The 19,904-nt window shown below is 41.0% G+C and overlaps 1 protein-coding gene across 1 annotated transcript in view; it reads left to right on the forward strand.

Moving 5' to 3' along the window:
* Positions 1–19,904, forward strand: part of med12 (mediator complex subunit 12) — a 39,055-nt gene that overhangs the window by 10,634 nt on the left and 8,517 nt on the right. Inside the window, exons 12-35 of the mRNA XM_010794179.1 lie at positions 2,193–2,319; positions 2,507–2,736; positions 2,837–2,896; positions 3,004–3,177; positions 3,387–3,531; positions 6,503–6,621; positions 7,857–8,000; positions 8,173–8,333; positions 8,942–9,073; positions 9,399–9,626; positions 9,733–9,877; positions 10,149–10,269; positions 10,894–11,004; positions 12,089–12,202; positions 12,849–12,985; positions 13,579–13,758; positions 14,048–14,119; positions 14,214–14,368; positions 14,513–14,674; positions 15,327–15,528; positions 15,681–15,790; positions 15,916–16,051; positions 16,554–16,703; positions 18,182–18,556. Coding sequence (XP_010792481.1) covers positions 2,193–2,319; positions 2,507–2,736; positions 2,837–2,896; positions 3,004–3,177; positions 3,387–3,531; positions 6,503–6,621; positions 7,857–8,000; positions 8,173–8,333; positions 8,942–9,073; positions 9,399–9,626; positions 9,733–9,877; positions 10,149–10,269; positions 10,894–11,004; positions 12,089–12,202; positions 12,849–12,985; positions 13,579–13,758; positions 14,048–14,119; positions 14,214–14,368; positions 14,513–14,674; positions 15,327–15,528; positions 15,681–15,790; positions 15,916–16,051; positions 16,554–16,703; positions 18,182–18,556 — 3,690 coding nt within the window. The remainder of the gene's footprint in view (positions 1–2,192; positions 2,320–2,506; positions 2,737–2,836; positions 2,897–3,003; positions 3,178–3,386; positions 3,532–6,502; positions 6,622–7,856; positions 8,001–8,172; positions 8,334–8,941; positions 9,074–9,398; positions 9,627–9,732; positions 9,878–10,148; positions 10,270–10,893; positions 11,005–12,088; positions 12,203–12,848; positions 12,986–13,578; positions 13,759–14,047; positions 14,120–14,213; positions 14,369–14,512; positions 14,675–15,326; positions 15,529–15,680; positions 15,791–15,915; positions 16,052–16,553; positions 16,704–18,181; positions 18,557–19,904) is intronic.

Here is a 19,904-nt window from a genome sequence, read left to right on the forward strand (position 1 = left end):
CTAAAGTCGTCAGTCTTGTTGATTTTCGTCGTCACCAATTATATTGTTTTCGGTTCTAGGTGTAGATTATCTTTATATTATTTTCGTACATAAAATTAACACATCGTCAGTCAAATATTAAAACCGGTCGTGACAACTCCCGTAAAACTTTTACATAAAGTACGGAGACCACGTTCCGGAATTAGAAAAATAGAAATATTCGGTGTACCACATTTCATTGGATTCAAGTATTTAGTTGTTAGATATGAACCGTCGTTAAAACTCTATGAACATGAAATAAATTCATAAAGTTACAAAACGATGAAACAAGAAGAAGAGGATGTCACAGTCTCCATGTACCACATGAAGATGAGGTGATGTACATAATTATGGAAATCAATGAAATGTCTACACCTACTTACTACACTTTATATTAGTTCACAATTTAGTCTGAAATCAAGGTGGACCTCATTAGGTGTTCGATGGGACGTCATATGGTTTCAGTAAGTTTATCGACGTGGAAATGGTCGAAAATCTTGTGAAAGTACTAGTTTAGTAATATTTTGGATAGATATTTTAATAAGACTTTACTGTTAGACGTGTACGATGAAAAGACAGCGATGAAAGGTGATATAAAACCTACTATTATGAAAAAAAAAAAAAAACAGATGAAAATGAACTCCTTGTAAAACTTACGTCCTGAAATGACATTGTCTCATAAGTTGTGAGACCCTGATAATGAAAAATGAGTTCATGTCTAGACTCATGAAGATGAAAATACAAAAAAAAAGTTCATGTTCTAGACTCATGAAATGAAAATGAGGTTCATGTTCTAGACTCATGAAGATGAAAAAAATGAGTTCATGTTCTAGACTCATGAAGAGAAAATGAGTTCATTGTTCTGGACTCATGAAGATTGAAAATGAGTTCATGTATATATATTATGAATATGTAGAGACAAATATCGGATACTTTTTTTGATAACTTTATCTTCCGATTTCGAATTGCAATCGTCTATCACTGTTACATACGATCGAATCGATCGAGTTCGCTAAGGAATTTATTATAACGGTGTCTTTTTGAAAAGTCAAAGTGAGTGCAGAGACGGCGAGGCTGTCCCTCGAGGACGAGACTTTGTGGACTTTGCCGGCGCGCCAAGATTGGTCGACAAGTGCGTCGCAGTCAGAACGGTGTTCACTTGAGGCCTGGCGTGTCCAATTATAATTGCTTGCGTGGGGGGCATCATTACATCCGGACCGACTTCGAATCTTGGTAGTAGCGGCTCGTCCGTCTCCCGGAATAATATCTAGGTACTCCCGTCTCCCTGCTGGTCCTCCTTCTTCGAGCTCGTCTTGGTCGAGCGGTGAAGTAATATTCTATATATCATTATCGGGGGTTGTTTCTTCGTGGTACGCCACAGGTACTACCGTTGTATTGTCCCCGTACTGCCGGCGTCTAATGAGGCCCAGGTCTGGCGGTGTATGGCGGGTTTTTAAAAATAACCGTCTAGATGTACTTAGTGTGTTTGCTCCGGATAAAACCAAGGTTTTGCCGCTTAAGCGGCCTTTTCCACTGTTCAAACGTAGTGACATATTTATTTCATCACCGGTCAGGTGACTCCTTTTTTTTAGACTCAAGTTCGGGATCCCTCATTTTAAAGCCGATATTCCGTGGGGTCGGGGGGCTCGGATCCTTGTCACCTTTTTCATACCTGATGACTTTGCATCCCTGTATATAAGTCTTTAACCAGTCTTTTTTTTTGATGTAATGTCTACATGTGGTGCAATGGGTCAATGACCTAATTACAACGGGACTTGCTGTAGACAACTCTAAATCTGAATAAGAGAACTGTGATAATGTGTTTTCTACATTGAGCTATGGCTGCTCAATTAATCATATTTTAATCCCAATTACGATTTTGGCTTGCAACGATTATGAAAACAACATAATTGAAATAAAACGATTTTTAATTTTTTAATTTTATTTTGTTTTGTTGGTTTTTCAATTGAATTATACTTAAAGTTCAGGGTAATCAACTGTTAAAAACCTACTGTTCAAATGTTTCTTTTTCAAAGTAAATGGATAATCGTTTTTAATAATCGAGATATCAATTATTGACCCAAATAATCGAGATTATGATTCTTGCCATAATCGAGCAGCCGTACATTGAGCACTCACCGGCTGTTTTCTGTGCGTTATGTGTGTGTTTGCAGAGGTGTGGTGAGTCGGAGGTGGTGGATGAGAAAGGCTCCGTGTCATCCGGCTCCCTCTCAGCGGCCACAATGCCAGTGTTTCAGGATGTTCTGCTGCAGTTCCTCGACACTCAGGCCCCCACTCTCAGTGAGTCCTTTTTCCTACATTTCCTGTGGTTGTGATTCTCAAATGTGTCATCTTGATCTGATATTAAAGGACTTTCATATCCCTTTGTCTTCGCCTCTTATTTCATTACCCAGGGCATATTTATTATAAATGATTTGGCTATGGGAACCTGGTATTCAATTATTCAAATCCCTTTTCCCCTCTGCAGCGGAGCCTGGAAATGAAAGTGAGCGTGTGGAGTTCTCCAACCTGGTGCTGCTCTTCTGCGAGCTCATCCGTCACGACGTCTTTTCCCACAACATCTACATGTGCACGCTCATTTCCCGCGGCGACCTGGCTTCTGACTCGCACCTGCCGCGCCCGCGCTCCCCCAGCGACGAGCCCTCCGATGAGTCAGAGCGCAAGGAGCAGGACCCAGGCAGCAACGTCAAGATGGAGGCAAGCATCTGCTGTTAGAGTGTCGTGAGTCATTTGTGCAACAGTACTAAATCACAGCGTGGTGTAAGAGGCTAACATGAGGTCGTTGCTTGTTCAACAGGATACCGGTCTGTCGGAGTCCATGGAAATTGATGCCAACTCCAGTGCTAATTTTGACGAGGTACACAAATCAGTTAACGTTTCATATTTCTTGGTTTCGTTTCAAATTAAAGTTTTTTTTTTTTTTTTTTATATGGAATTCCTCAAGTTATTAAATGTGCCTTGCAGATGTTCTCTCCTCCGATGCACTGTGAGTCTAAGGGGAGCCCCTCCCCCGAGAAGCCCGCTCCAGAGCAGGACAGCAAAGTCGGCATTAAGGACAAAGGCTTGGACCCGGCCTTCCCTCAACTGTATGAACAACCTCGCCACATTCAGTATGCCACTCACTTCCCCATTCCTCAGGTAAGAGAGCTCACTGCGTGGAAATAAAAAAAGAAATGACAAAACAAACTCCTACATATTTGTATGTTTTCTTGAGATAGCAAGGTTGTGGCTGCCTTCCAAGGAAATGTCACAATTCTGTTAAATGTATTCCTCAGACCTTCTGTTTGTCCTGCTCTGCTGCATCCAGATAATGAGGATCTTCTCTGTCTTTTTGTCATTGCTCTCAGGAGGAGAGTGCCAGCCACGAGTGCAACCAGCGGTTAGTGGTCCTGTACGGCGTCGGCAAACAGAGAGATGAGGCCCGACACACTATCAAGAAAATTACCAAAGACATCTTGAAGGTGCTGAACCGCAAAAGCACAGCAGAAACAGGTAAATGTTCAAATATATGTTATCAGCTTTGACTGATAGTGTAATCTCTTTTATTTATCATTTACTCCTGTTTTACATGACCTTAGTTCTAGGCATGCAGTTTGGCTCCTAACTGCAATTTAAGATTAATATTCAGTTTCTTCTCCGCTACTTTTCATGTTTAATGATAACAATGTTATCAGTTAAATAGCGTTGACATTTTTAAATATGTTCCCTGGATTTTTTTGGATGCATAAAGTCTCATGAAAGAGATAATGTGTTACCCAGGGTTCTTACAGTCATTAACAACCTGGAAAAGTTATGGAAAACAATATTTTTTCCCAAAGTCATGGAAATGTAACTAAAGTCGCATCAAATATAATTTATATTTTAAATAGTAATACTATAATGATAATACATACTGTATCGCAGTGGTTCCCAACCTGGGGGGTGCCGAAGATCGCAGGGGGGGCGCCAGGCCTCAGATGATTTGAGGCCAAATATCATATTTAGACTTTTTTTTAAACTTTTTAAAACTTTTTTTTACATGTAATTGTAACGCAATACATGATTGTCACTAAAAGTCTTGTCTTTACATTACAATAAAATATAAAAAAATAATTGATTAATTAATTTTAATAAAAATTCTAGTTAACTATTAAAGGCATAAAAAGACAGAAATGTAGAATTCTTTCTATAGAAATGTTTCTTCTGCCCGTAAAGTGTCCAAACCAGGCTTGTCTGGATAAGCGCATTTTTAAAACATAGTCATTGTCCATGCCGGTTTCAGGATTATTTGTCTCAGTTGCTCCGATCAGATCGGTCTCCTCCATTTTGTAGATTATTTAAGACTTTTGAATCCACATAAACACATCGGCAAAATCCGGCTTACTTTGAGCATGTGTTTTAAACAGTTTAATCCCTTTGTGAATTGTTTCCACTTGCGCGCGTCCTTTAATTTCTTCATACAGCGGGAATCCAAATGAATGAATCCTGAGTCCAATAACCATCAAAGTCACTCCAATAGAGCTCCTTCATTACACTTTCATCCTCCTTTAACAAAATACTTCACATTCATCTAGTTTGTGACAGTAGTTGTATAATTTTTGAGACTTTTAAACTTTAATTACCGCTGTTTCCCCCTCCCCCCCCACACACACACACAAGGAGCGTCATGGCGATTGGAGCGCAACTCCCAACAGAGATCATTATGTGAGAAGTGCTCTTGGCAACTAAAGGTTGGGAACCCTCTGCTGTATCGTAGAGTAATGAAACGTAAAAATGCCATTTAACTGACGTAGGTGTTTGCCGGTGAGAGAGCGTCTTTGAGTTCTTATCAGGTGTGTCGAGCTAGTAGCACCGTATCAGGTCTCGTGAGTGTTTTAGATAGGCAGCAACATGTTTCAGATCTTTTTCACTGTTCCCATGTTAAAATAAAGGCCATATTTTCTGTTCAGGTATCCTGTATTAGAGCAGCTAAAGGGGTAATTGTTGTGTACTCCGGTCATGGGAAAAATGAGTAGAGGGTCATTGAAAAGTCATTGGTGAAACAAGTGTATGAACTGCGTTACCAGCTCGAAGCAGGGTGTTGCTTTTATTGTGATTTAGGATGTTCGTTAAATCATCTGGTTCTAACATGCTAGGCTTTTCGTCTTTCACAGATGCTGTCGATAATAATATCTGCCTGAACAAAGATTCTATTACCTGCTTTTGACAGGCATTAATATTTTTGAATTATTGCGTTAAAATATTTAACGNTTGCTTTAGCGTGTAGAAGCTAGTAAGCCTATTTGATTTGTTTTAGATAGGCACAACATGTTTCAGATCTTATTTTCCTGTTCCATGTTAAAATAAACCATTTTCAGTGGTACCGCTGAGAGAGTAATTGTTTTGGTCATGGAAAATGAGGTAAAGGTCATTGAAAAGTCATTGGTGAAAAAGTGTATGAACCCTGGTTACCAGACAGCAGGTGCTTTATTGTGTTTGGATGTTTGTTAAACATCATTCACATGCAGGCTTTCTGACTCCAGCTGTTATCATCCTGAACAAAATCTTTCCCTTTTTGAACACATTTAATTTGTATTCCCTTTCCTCTTATCTGCCCTTCTTAAGAGAACACGCTCCATTTTTTTTATCGAGCCCAAGGGGGCTTGCATCACTCAATCTTCTCTCCGAGCAATTTCTATGCTAACATCCCTCATCTCTACAGCCATTTTATCTCTGATACCTGTGACCTTATTAAGGTGATTTGAGGTTTTCCATCTATAAGCGCATAGATTGGAGTGTCTTGTATCATCTTACCGCATCTGTGTGAGCTGATGACTTTCAACAATTCTCTTAACCCTTAGATGCACGAGTGAGTGGATCCTACACTCTTCAATAAGTGGGTCAAAAAGGACCCGTATAATGTGTTTTTATGCCATTTTTGTCCTTTTGGTTAAGAAAAATCACTTGCATAATATTTACTATTATATTTTGGTTCACACTAGAAATATTTTTATATTACATTTTTCACTATTTATAAGTTTAGAAAAAAAAATTGCATTTTGAAAAAAAAAAAAATCCCATAGAATTACCCACTTATGGAAGCTGGGGTAGTAATACAAAAACTACAATTTCTTAAAATGTATACAATTTTAAAAATTTGAATGGCATGATATCCATAACATGTTTTTTGAGGAATAGCTGGAATATGAAATGATAACATTTTTTAATTACAAAGATACTTCAAGAAAACCACCTCACCGGGTCAAAAAAGACCCACTTATGCATCTAAGGGTTAAAAGAAAAGCACCATTTTCCTTTACTTTAGATGCTTTTACAGCATTGTCTTTTATCAGCGAAGCTTCAAATCAAAGGAGGCTGGGAATAAGATAACAGACTCCATTTCACAGCTGGCCTGCTCGACAGACTGAAAAAAATACCGCTGACCAGTTATGAGTGGTTGCGCCCTCTCTTATTTTTCATTGTCCTCTCTTTCCTTTATACGCAGGAGGGGAGGAAGGACAAAAGCGGAAAAGGAGTAAGCCCGAGGCCTTTCCCACTGCTGAAGATATCTTCGCCAAATTCCAGCACCTCTCCCACTTTGACCAGCACCAGGTCACCTCCCAGGTCAGATCAGGGAAACCCTTTCCCTCATGACCTCGTGTGTCTCATGTTTAAGAGTATGTGGGAATATGTTAATTATTTAGGGACTAACCACAGGGTTGATTAATGCAAATAACTTTAGCAGCCTAATATAAAAGAGCTCCCAAGGTGACTCATTTGAATTTAAATGTGATTTGAATATATTTGGATTTCTCTTGAGATGCCTGAATACAATTTGAATATATAATGCACTTGGGTGACTGTCAATTTAAAAATGCAGCAGGCTGTAACGGAGAATGTCGTTGATCCTTATATCAACACTGTCAAAATTACCCATTGATTATATAATAAGAATTACTTTGCAATTTAAAGTAATGCGCAATTTAATTTGCATGTTTAAGTTTCTTTAATTCAAGTTTAGCTAACAGCCATCCAGTCTCTACGGAGCAATACACATTTAAACATAGTTGCCATGTTTTGTCTTTAAATAGTTTATGTATAAGATCAACTTTTCAATAGCACTAAAGTTAGGGTTGTCACTTATACTTTTATTTAGTGAATAGTTTGTCATTTGTTTCCTTTCTTGCATGAGAAGAGTAAAACCACTCTCCTAAGACTGTTAACTTTGAAGCTACAGCAAAACAAAGCAAACCGCTTGCCCGGGACTGTCCAAAGGTTACAAATCTGTAACCTTGGAAAAACTGCACAAACTTCAAAATGTTAAACTGAGAATAATTTCTTTTTCCAGGGTTTTCTGCTGTATTTTTTTTTTTTGGAGAGCTTTGTTGATGCGCAATTAATTCACTCTACCTGGCTAGCGGATTCCCCCTGTTTCCTGTCTTCATGCTAAGCTACGCTAATGTGCTAGTGGCGTAAACTTCATTGACAGTGGTGTTTTCTCATCTAAGTCGCCAAGAAAGCAATTTGTGTAATTTGTATGTTAACATAACATTTAAATTGATATGTAGTCAATACACTCTGTTATTTAATCAGTTATTGTTGGTTTATAATAAACAATTCTGAGTGGAAAGGAACTTGTTAAAAGTCCTTTTTGGTTCTTTCTGTTTGTTTTGCTCAAACAACATCATTCCAGTGGCTGACAAAATATGTTGGCATCGCTTAAATACTCCTGCCAAATGGAGTCAGTGTTGGATCTCGGCTGAATGGCAGCATATGGTTCCGTCGCAGCCCAGTGTCGGAACAAGGACTGAAATATTGTTTTGTATTTTGCATGCTAATGATGTTTTGTGTGTGTGCAGGTGTCCCGAAATGTGCTGGAACAGATCAACAGCTTTGCCTTAGGGATGTCCTATCATCTGCCTCTCGTCCAGCACATCCAGTTCATCTTTGACCTCATGGAGTACTCTCTCAACATTAGTGGCCTCATAGACTTTGCTATTCAGGTATTTCATCACATAAATCTCTGTGTTGCACTGTTTGAGAAGCCTGTGACCTAAGATTTTCATCGACATAACTACTCTGTAGCTATGTTCGTATGACAAATAAAGAACCTTGAACCTTGTTTTATTCACAGTTGTTTATACAATCCGCTGACTGTTTGTTTGTTTTTTGTAGCTTGTGAATGAATTGAGTCTGGTGGAAGCCGAGCTGCTGTTGAAGTCCTCCAGCCTGGTGGGCAGCTACACCACCAGCCTGTGTCTGTGTATCGTAGCTGTGCTGAGGAGGTACCACTCCTGCCTCATTCTCAACCCTGAGCAGACCGCACAGTGTGATGGGTACGTCACTTACACGCTTTGATGTTTGGCAACAGTATAGCTCAAAACCAGACATGCTAGATATTAGTTTATGCCTTAATCTGGGACTGTATGTTTTTTTTTTATTAACTGTGATTGAATTCGAACCCTAAAGGGATGTTTACAACAGTAAAGTTCTAATTCAATTAGTAAAAAGGAAGTTTCAGGTTGTACCGGCAAATGAACTAATTGTTAGTGGTTTGCTTTCTCTGAGCCTCATTCAAGTGTCTTAAATTAGTATTTTGATTGTCACAGGATTGCTGACATGGCACTTCCTGCACCAGCAGTTGTTTGAAATGATGGTAATTTAGAAACTAAAGCTGATTCTGGCTTAAGCGTTAGCTAAATGCCTACGGTGTTAAAGAGAAAGAAAGCTCATATAAAGACTCTAATTAAAGTCATCGTAATTAAATATGAAAGAAGTGCTAATAAAGAAACACTTAATGCTAAGCTATGTTAGTCACTGATGGCTGTAGCTTCATACTTACAGATATGAGAGTCGTTTCAGTCTTCTCCACTAACTCTGAGCAAGAAGGCACAAAAGCCACACATGACTGACTTTACCTTTAAAACATGTTTGCTGTTCTCAGGTTGCGCATCGTGGTGAAAACAGGCGTGAACCCGGCTGACTGTTCCTCTGCTGAGCGCTGTATCTTGGCGTACCTGTACGACCTCTACACCTCCTGCAGCCACCTCAAGAACAAGCTTGGCGAGATCTTCAGGTACATATACATTTTCACCTATATGAATATACAGGATATATGTATTTTTTGGAGAAGGCAATGTCTGTAAAACCTTTAATTTTTCATTTAAATGTATTTTTGTTTTAAAATGTATATGCAATTTACATCTACACATTTGTATAATATTTGCAACCACTGGTCCAGGTTTCCTTATAATTGCTTCTATGGATCAGTTGTGTACAGTTAATATACTCTCTCCAAACATAATTTTGTTGTCTGTGTTTAACTTTCTGCGATTTATTGTTGTTTCTTCTCTGTTGTCAGTTTGATAAAACCCCTTATTCTCCCCTTTGTGTTCCCTCAGTGAGTTCTGCTCCAAAGTGAAGAACTCCATCTACTGCAACATCGACCCTTCAGACTCCAACATGCTTTGGGATCCTGTGTTCATGATGGAGGCCATCGCCAACCCCTCGGCTCACAACTTTAACCACTCCATGGTGGGGAAGATCCTCAACACCAGCCCGGCCAACCGCTACAGCTTCGTGTGTAACGTGCTGATGGATGTGTGTGTGGACCACAGAGACCCTGAGAGGTGCGTGCTCTTAATGTCATTATGTTGCATGTGTTTATGGCTCTGACCGCTTCACGTTTCCTCTCGTGTGTGGACTGTCCTTATATGTCATGTATTGATCTTTCAGGGTGAACGATATTGGGATCCTGTGTGCAGAGCTGACAGCGTACTGCCGCTCTCTGAGTGCAGAGTGGCTCGGGATCCTCAAGGCTCTCTGCTGCTCCTCCAACAATGGCAACTGTGGCTTCAATGACTTGCTGTGTAACGTAGATGTAAGTTGTGGTTTCATAACTCTCTAGATTGGACTTGTGACGCAAAGGTTTAATAGGAGTCCCAACAGAGTAATTGTTGCACCTATTCTTTATAAACTATGGCTGTTACTATTATTTGCGCTAACATGGCTGAAAATCAGTTCAGTTGTATTTTTTGTAACTCATTTCGAAGTCGGCCAAATATGTTTCCCGTATTTAGTAGTTCTCGGATTACAGCAGATGTATTAATCCTGCATCATCATTTATAAATCCCCTCTCTGTTCTCCTTCAGGTTAGCGATTTGTCCTTCCATGATTCCCTGGCAACCTTCGTAGCCATTCTCATTGCGAGACAGTGCCTGCTCCTAGAAGACCTGGTTCGCTGTGTGGCCATTCCTTCTCTCCTCAATGCAGGTACGGATATTTAAATCTCCTCTCATTACACTACACATTGTCTCCTTGGGTTCATCGGATAAACAGTTGCGCAGAAAAAAGAAGGACATGCAAACATACATACATACAGAGACTTCCATTTTACCCGAGTGCATCAGCTCGGCCTGTAGGCAGGAACCCCCGGCTGTATAGTGCATTACTTCTGTCAGAGAGGAGAGTTAACGCAGCGTATTTGATCTGGATCCATGAAGCCTCGTTGCGTTTTGTGCGCTTGCCAGAGAAGTGCCTCCCTCTCCCCACTGTTAATCTTTTCCCTCCCAGCTTGGAGACAAAGCCCCATTCAGCCGTGCTGTTTGGTTGGGTTTGGCTCATTTTAGAACACAACTACACATGCCAAATGCCAACAGCTCTCTCTCAACAGCTTGTGGTAAACGCTTTGTTCTCACTTCCTCTTTCACAACAACAGCTCTATGAATATTCCACTTTATCCTCACTGATGATAGGTCTTATATCTAGAACAAGGTTTAAATGTAGTCTTACTCTAATATGTAGATTGTGTAGCACCTCTAGAAATGTGACCCCAAGATATGTGATGTTAAATAATTCAGCGCTAATTAATACATTTGTGTTCCAAATCTCCCTCAGCCTGCAGTGAGCAAGACTCTGAGCCGGGAGCCCGACTCACCTGCAGGATCCTGCTGCACCTCTTCAAGACGCCGCAGCGCAACCCCGTGCCCCAAGATGGTGTGAAGTCAGGTAGGAAACACAACCAGAATAGTTTCCTATTGTTTCAACACGTCTTATGTTCCTGCCTTGTTCTGAAAAGCATAAAGTTTTATCTTACGGTACGTCCACACAGCAGCTTTGAAAAAATCTTGAAAATCTTGGAGCTGGGCTTGTCTGAGAGCTTGGGGATTTTTGCAGCAACGCGACCAACAACCAATCCTATAAATATCCCGCCTCCGACATACAAAGCAAAAAACCCCGGTTCTTCTCCACTCAGAATATGTGCAGAAAGGAGTATGACATTGTGTGCATTAATGTGATGCATATAGTGTATGATGTGGCAGAGGTAAAGTGTCAGCGGGAAGGGCTATGATGAACATGTATGAGATTAATGTCTATGGTGCTATTTTATGCTACATTCCATGCTGGCTAAAGATACTGTCTATGCTTGCTAGCAATGTTTAAACGAAATAAACTGGATATAAAATCCCCAAACAGGCGAAAACCTACCAGTTTCACCCACTGTCTCTGCCACCTCCCTCCATGCCTGGTTCCTCCGGTTTGTATCCCGGTAAGTTATTAGCGACTGGTCATAAAGAATCGGGTGATTTGCTACCGCAATAACAAATTTCTCCTCCATTTTCAGGAATATAGAAAATTAACTGCGGTCTGGCTCTCCCAGCTTGCACGCACACAGATTTGCATAAACGGGATTTGATTGGCTGAGGCTTCCACCTCAGCTTCAAAAGTTGAACATTGCTCAACTTTTGAATCCTGGAAATCTTCGCTTTGCTTCCCCACAATGCAGTTCGGCGAAAAAAGCGAGGCAAAGTGACGTCACCCCCATTCAAAGTCAATGGGCAGAGAAGCGTTGGAAGATTTTTTTAAAGCTGCTGTGTGGACGTACCGTTACACTGGTGTTAGGCGTGCGGCGTAGTGGGATGTGCGTTGGTGTTGGGATCAGGGGGTCACAGGTTCAAACCCCACTGCAGTCAGCATGTCGTTGTGACCCTGGGCAAGACACTTCACCCCAAATTGCTCCTGTGGGGATTGTCCACAGTATTGAGTATAAAAGATTCTATCAAGTGACATGTAATGTGCTATGTCTTTGCAGATAAATCCTCCGTTGGTATCCGGTCGTCGTGTGATCGCCACCTTCTCGCTGCTTCTCAGAACAGCATAGTTGTTGGAGCAGTATTTGCTGTCCTTAAAGCTGTCTTTATGCTGGGTAAGAGTCTATGTAGTGCTGTCACTCCAACAAGTTTAAGGTCAGAACCTGTTGTATGAAAAACGGCGATGATAAGTTAGATGTTCTGCTGTCCTGTTTTCAGAGGCCTCATGTCAGGATTTAATCGAAATATTGAAGGGTTTGGATGGTATGCGATTGTTATCGCTTTAAATTGATCGGGGATTGAGTACGCTGTAAAAGCATGCCACTATTGTAGTAAAGTGAAAAAAACAACCTGATAAAATTTTTTTAAAAAAAACATACAGAAATGAACATAAACATAGAAATACCAGACTCACATGATGTTGCTATATAAGATTTATGAAGACCTTTTTTATTTATTTTAAAGTTTATTTTTCACTAAAAGGATGTTCGAAGATGTGTCTACCTTTTTGATTCGAAAACACACATGTATAAACAACCAACATGTAAGGATGAGTGCTCCTGTATGTTTAACTGCCATGAAATCCTATTAGGCATATTTCATTTCATTTTATATTGTCGAAAAAATATCTTGAATGACAATTATTTGACCTGATAATTGTGACATTTCATATCACCCCGTGCCTAATTAACACAGTGTGAAAACCCTGTATGCTCTATGACATACCGGCTGGTGACACTGATCCTCCTCCGTGTTGTTTAGGTGATGCTGAGCTGCGAGGCTCAGGACTGTCGCACCCGGCTGGCCTCGACGACATATCTGAAGGGCGCAATGTCTCCATAGAAACGGCCAGCTTGGATGTTTATGCAAAATATGTTCTGAAGACGATCTGTCAGCAGGTGAGAATATAAGCACCATTTATAGAACAAGACATGATTATGAAAATAACATCGTTAAAATTTTAAATAGAAAATGAATTAACCTGAAACAAATAGCTTTTTACCGCACTGAGCTAAGCGCGTCTCTCGTGTCAGAAATGTTATTCTCTCCATCTAAAGGATTTTGTGGGAACATGAACAATGAACTTTCTATTTCTGCTCACATAAGCACTCCTGCTCTTCTGTGCTATTTGTATATGCAGCTAGCCATATAAGCATAAAAAGTGTGAATGAGATCATTTCTGCACCAGATGTCACTTATGGCACATAGATACGAAGGCCAAAAAGAGAACTGGCAGCAGTTCTGACGTCTGGACTTACTCTGAGACCTCAAGAGACTTCAAACACATTTCCTACCCAGAAGAAACTCTGGCAGTTCTATTCCTGAGAAATGTGCCCTGTTTTGTTTTCATCATCACCCGTCCAGCTTACGTAAAGCCTGTTTTGCATGACTCATGAGTTATGAGTTACTTAAGCTGGAGGGTCATTGAAGTTTTTGACCTTTGTCACATTTCTCACTCTGACGAATATTTCTCCCTCGTTGTGTCTTGCAGGAGTGGGTTGGAGAGCGCTGCCTGAAGTCTCTGTCTGAGGACAGCAGTGCCCTCCAGGACCCGGTTCTGGTGAACATTCAGGCCCAAAGGCTCCTGCAGCTCATCTGCTATCCACACCGCCAGCTGGACAGCGACGAGGGTGACAACCCACAGAGGCAGCGAATCAAACGCATCCTACAGGTCAGGAATAATCTCTCATGCAATAAAGATGATTTAGTTCAAAAAGTATGCGAGAGACGTGTTGGTTTTAAAAAGAATAGGGTAAGCTTTGACCTTGGTTATTCTCTTAAAATAAAAATAACTTGAATCTGCTATGAAGTTTCCCCTTTTGATGTTTTGCTGCCCTCTCCTGGCTGACTCAGGGATTGAGGAAATGTTTTCACCAGTGCAATAAACTGAATACTTATAACTGGATGTTGAGAAGAAAAAGGCAGAAACGTTCATGATGAACACTACTTTTATTTCGTAGAATATGGACCAATGGACGATGAGACAGTCGTCCCTGGAGCTGCAGCTGATGATCAAACAGAGCACAAACAACGTAAGTAGCTGTTTTCTATTCATCTTTTGAAGAAGAAAATACTACACGTCTTCTTCAAATGGAAATGAAAACCCCCTCGTTTCTTTTCCGATAGGAGCTCTACTCACTCTTGGAGAACATAGCCAAGGCCACCATAGAGGTGTTTCAGAAATCAGCAGAGATGAACAGTAACCCCTCAGGGAACGGAGCAGCGGCACAAGGTGGCTCCGGATCCAACAGCACCACGAGCAAGATGAAGCCAATTTTAAGGTATGTTGGTTGAATTAGTCATTTTGACGCCATTTATAATCTCATACATCTTTGGCAATAGATCACATTTGAAGCTTAACACTTTTTTGGCTTGAAACTAAGCGATGTTGGAATCTAACATGTGATGTTTGCACTGTGCCGCAGCTCCTCTGAGCGGTCAGGTGTGTGGCTGGTGGCTCCGTTGATAGCCAAGCTGCCCACCTCAGTCCAGGGTCACGTACTGAAGGCAGCAGGAGAGGAGCTGGAGAAAGGACAGCACCTCGGCTCTTCATCTCGCAAGGAGAGGGACAGGCAGAAACAGAAAAGGTTGGTGGCACATTTCTGTAACTCTGTAATCAATTAGATTATATTTATTCTGGTACAAGAGGAAATGTTTTTGCAAATAGAGTGGCTATTAGAGGTTGCAAAAAAACTACCTTTGGGTATTCAGGGTGTCCGCGGGGTCTTAAAAAAGTTAAGGCTATTAAAAAGTATTAAACGGCATTTTCCAAGGTATTACATGTTGTAGCTTGTTTTCAATAAGTATATAAATGGTCCAAAGAGGTTGTATTCTACAGTGTGCCTGAATGTAATCATTGCGTAGGTGTGTAGTGTGATTCTGTGTAGTTTATTTATGGCATCCCGTTGGATTTGACGTCATCTGAACAGGACATCGCACGCTCACTGCTTGATAGCGAGCGAAGGTCCGTTTACGCCGGTTGCTAAACAACATCGTTATGGGGAAATGCAAGTTTGCGTCCAAATGGTTGGAAGATAAGGAGGAAGGACAATCAATACTGTATATAGTCAATGTGAGGTAAAGTGTGTCGCCAATGTAACCGGTTAAAACTCAAAGTGGCGATGAGGTCTTAAAATGTTTGGAAAGGGTCTTAAAAAAGGTCTTAAAAGGTTTTACATTTGACTTCAGGATTCCTGCATATACCCTGTTATTATTTACATTATGTGTTTCCCTTTTCAGTATGTCTCTGCTGAGCCAGCAGCCATTCTTGTCCTTGGTGCTGACCTGCTTGAAGGGGCAGGACGAACAGAGGGAAGGCCTTCTCACCTCCCTGTATAGCCAAGTGCAGCAGATAGTGACCAACTGGAGAGAAGACCAGTACCAGGACGACTGCAAGGCAAAGCAGATGATGCACGAGGCTCTGAAACTGCGACTCAATCTTGTAAGAACTTCTTCATCACCACGACGACCAGCTTTACTGCTAACATCCCTGGCTATATAGAATGTTACACTAAGTTGTCATTATTGTGTACTAAACATTAGATTTGATTAAACATGTAAGGTGACTGACAGTACTGTTTCTCTCCTATCAAGGTGGGGGGCATGTTCGACACGGTGCAGCGCAGCACCCAGCAGACCACTGAGTGGGCGGTCCTACTTCTTGACATCATCAGCAGCGGCACGGTGGACATGCAGTCCAATAAGTGAGTGTTGACAAAAGAGACACTTCACACATTATTTCCCTGATTGGACACTTTGGTTATTATTTTCCAGTTCAATGATCCGTCACTTGATCTGCATGGCTCTGATGTTTGCGTCTCTCCAACAGTGAGCTCTTCACCACAGTGTTGGACATGTTGAGTGTTCTGATTAACGGCACGCTGGCTGCTGACATGTCCAGCATCTCTCAGGGCAGCATGGAGGAGAACAAGAGAGCCTATATGAACCTGGTCAAGAAGCTCAGGGTAAGAACTGCACAACCTTTTTTTAACCCATAGCCAAGTTGTGTAAAGATACGGTCCTATTTCAAAAGATGTAGTGCTTATATTGTATTTACAGTTGTTGCTGTGCAGTTAGTTTTTTGCACGTCTATTCATTGTGTTTTGAGGCAGTATTCCTGCATAGTTGCAGATAAATATTAGGGCACTATAAGTAATATACTACTTGTAGAATCATTTCAGTGGTAGGTTGTTTCTGACTCATGTGATTTAAACATTTACAACAACTCCAAAGCATTGTAAAGTCCAAGAGAAAAAATATAGATAGAAGTTCACAATAAAAAATGTCTAACAAAAGTAAGACATCTTTGAACTACACATGTCTTGATCATGCGATTAAGCTGCATGCCAGCACGTTTTTTAAATAATATGCTAATGTCTAAATGAGACGAAAACATAACTTGGTCATTGTTGAGTCCTTTTCATGAACATTTTACATAAACATCCTGTTCTTACTTTATTCTTACAGAAAGAGCTTGGGGATCGGCAGTCGGAAAGTTTGGAAAAGGTTCGCCAGCTCTTGCCACTGCCCAAGCAAACCCGTGATGTCATCACCTGTGAACCTCAGGGCTCACTGATCGACACCAAGGGGAACAAGATCGCTGGATTTGAGAAGGAGGTACGTGGTCCCTCACACGCTGATGTGACTTTACATCTACTTGCAAAGTGACACACATCAATGACATCAGTATGATTTGTACTTTACAGTGAAACTAGAATGTTATTTATCTAGTAAACTATATTATGTTGCATTGCTCACTATTCAAAATGATTAAGTAAATGGTTAAGTAACAGGAAAACAATATCAACTGTTTCCCTTATTCCTACGGTGGCTGAGAGGTGCAATAGACAATTACAAAGTGTGAAACACTTTAACAAAGCTTGAGACAAATTTACATTTTATAAAACAAAATTACATTAGCAAAACACTTTTACCAAAGAAGAAACTAATGAACAAGATGTGAAACACTTTTACAAAGCTAGAGGCACATTTACAAGTGCCGAAACACTTGAACATTTGCCGAAACACTTTAACAAACGAGAGCATCAAACCGGAAAGGGAATGCCCATCATACCAGTTGTGACGTGCAAGTGATTGACACAAACTTAAGTTTGTTTTGGCGGATAGACCGCCGGTACCTATGGAGGTACGAGTGTGTTTATGGTTGTTAAACATCTTTTGTCCGTCCTGTGGAAACCACCTGGGCCAGATGACATGCTTTTGCTCGTCACGATATATTCTCTCTTGCGTAAGAGATACGCTCTCGTGCACACGAGAAAGTTACAGGTTCGCCAAGTAGGAAGTGGAGCTGTGCCTTATTACGCACAGCTGTTCGCTGGGTTTACCTTCATTAGACAGCTAAAGAGCGACTGCAGGCTGCTTCGTTATAACCACACACGCACGCGCGCGCGCACACACACACACACACACACACACACACACACACGAACTGCCCGATTATTACGCCTTATTATTCGTGTGTGTGTGTGTGTGTGTGTGTGTGTGTGTGTGTGTGTGTGTGTGTGTGTGTGTGTGTGTGTGTGTGTGTGTGTGTGTGTGTGTGACAAAGCAGCCTGCAGTCGCTCTTTATCTGTCTAATGAAGGTAAACACAGCGAAGGCTGTGTGTAAAAGGCACAGCTCCACTTCCTACTTGGCGAACCTGTAACTTTCTTGTGTACACAAGAACGTATCTCTTGCGCAAGAGAAAGTATATTGTGATGAGCAAAAGCATGTCACTTGGCCCAGGTGGACAAAACATGTTTAACGACCATAAACACACTCGTACCATCCATAGGTATCGGCAGTCTATCCGCCAAAACAAACTTAAGTTTGTGTCAATCACAAGCACGTCACTTCTGGTATGATGGGCATTCCCTTTCCGGTTTGTTAAAGTGTTTTGGGAAATGTTAACGTGTTTCGACCCTTTGTAATTGTCTATTGCGCCTCTCAGCCACCGTACATTGAAGAGTGGACAAACAATAAACTCTGCACTATTAACGTTTTTATTTTCTTTATCAAACTTGCTTTAAATTAAGCATTATCTGCACGTGTTGATCTTGGGTTAAATAACAGTTATCTGTCCCTGTGCTATCAGGGTCTCCAAGTCTCAACAAAACAGAAGATTTCTCCATGGGACGTCTTTGAGGGTCTCAAACACTCAGCCCCCCTCTCCTGGGGATGGTTCGGCACGGTGCGCGTAGATCGCAAAGTCACCAAATTTGAGGAGCAGCAGCGTTTCCTGCTCTACCACACCCACCTGAAGCCCAAACCTCGCAGCTACTACCTGGAGCCGCTCCCCCTGCCCCCTGAAGAGGAGGAGCCCCTGACACCCGTCTCCCAGGAACCAGAGAAGAAGATGATGGAGGCAGTGAAGCCGGAGAAGAGTGTGCCCGCTGTGCCCCCTGACTCTAATAAGAAGAAATCCAACAAGAAGAAGAAAACTCCCTCTGCTAAAACAGAGGTCAGTTGTGTTTAGATTTGAGGGATTAAAGGGACAGTTGCCTGTAATGCTTTGTATCAATCTAGATCGTTATAGGGCGAGTTGCAAAATGTTTGTGTCCTAGAGATGTCAGCTTTCTCTTGAACATAATTGAACTACATCAGTGCTTCTCACGGACCACATTGAAATAAATGTATTTATGTATTTATTTAAGTTTTCCGCACTCTCGCGGGAATATCTCCGCAATGGATTGAGCTTAAGTTTTGCTTTCGATTGCATGATATAGCCCAGTGCAACACCTTCGTCACACATGTTGCCACTTGTTTGTACCATTTTCAGGCGATTTGTAATCTGTTCTAGAAAAACGATGTATTTTAAAACGTATAAAACAAACAATTGATGTCTTTTATTAACATTTACCCATGCTGGAAGTAGATTTAGATGTGTTAGAAGTTAGATAGAGATTATTATCTAATATGTGACCCGCTCTATCGAAATTAGTTGGAAGTCGCAACGGCTCATTTAAAAAATAAACGTGGATTTGCGTAAAAAAATAGTTTTTCGGAGTTCGGGTGTTTTGTTTGATTTTAAATAAAAAAAAGTCTTGGCTTTCAGAATATGAAACTTTTATTTCCAAAATCTCACGATAAATACATGTTTGAAGCTTGTAAAGGGAAGATGACAGGCACCTCCCACTCGCACTCTGCTTCAGGGTGACCGCGGGGCCTTCAAAAGTATTAAAAGTTGATAAATCAATTTAGCGAAAATTAAGGTTATTAAAAAGTATTAAACGGCATTTTCCAAGGTATTACATTTTGTAGCTTGTTTTCAATAAGTATATAAATGGTCCAAAGAGGTTGTATTCTACAGTCTGCCTGAGTGTAATCATTGCGTAGGTGTGTAGTGTGATTCTGTGGAGTTTATTTATGGCATCCCGTTGGATTTGACGTCATCTGAACAGGACATCGCACGCTCACTGACTGACTGCTGCTTGGTCCTTGTACGCCGGTTGTTAAAGAACATCGTTGTGGGGAAATGCAAGTTTGCGTCCAAATGGTTGGAAGATAAGGAGGAAGGACAATCATTACTGTATATAGTAAATGTGATGTAAAGTGTGTCGCCAAGGTAACCGGTTAAAACTCGAAGTGGCGATGAGGTCTTAAAATGTATGGAAAGGGTCTTATAAAAGGTCTTACATTTGACCCTGTGCTCTTCCGCAGCACCGCTCCCACTCCCTTCGGCTGAAATTATGAATGTAAGGCGTATAGTAATCATAGATAACATGGCAGGGGTCCGTTACAGTTTGTTTTCATCTGATTTTCAAATAAACAAAGTCTTGGCTTTCAGAATATTAAACTGAGACTGCCAAAGGCACACA

The sequence above is a fragment of the Notothenia coriiceps genome, unplaced genomic scaffold (assembly GCF_000735185.1).
Source record: "Notothenia coriiceps isolate Sejong01 unplaced genomic scaffold, NC01 NC01_scaffold00037244, whole genome shotgun sequence".
Lineage (NCBI taxonomy): Eukaryota > Metazoa > Chordata > Actinopteri > Perciformes > Nototheniidae > Notothenia > Notothenia coriiceps.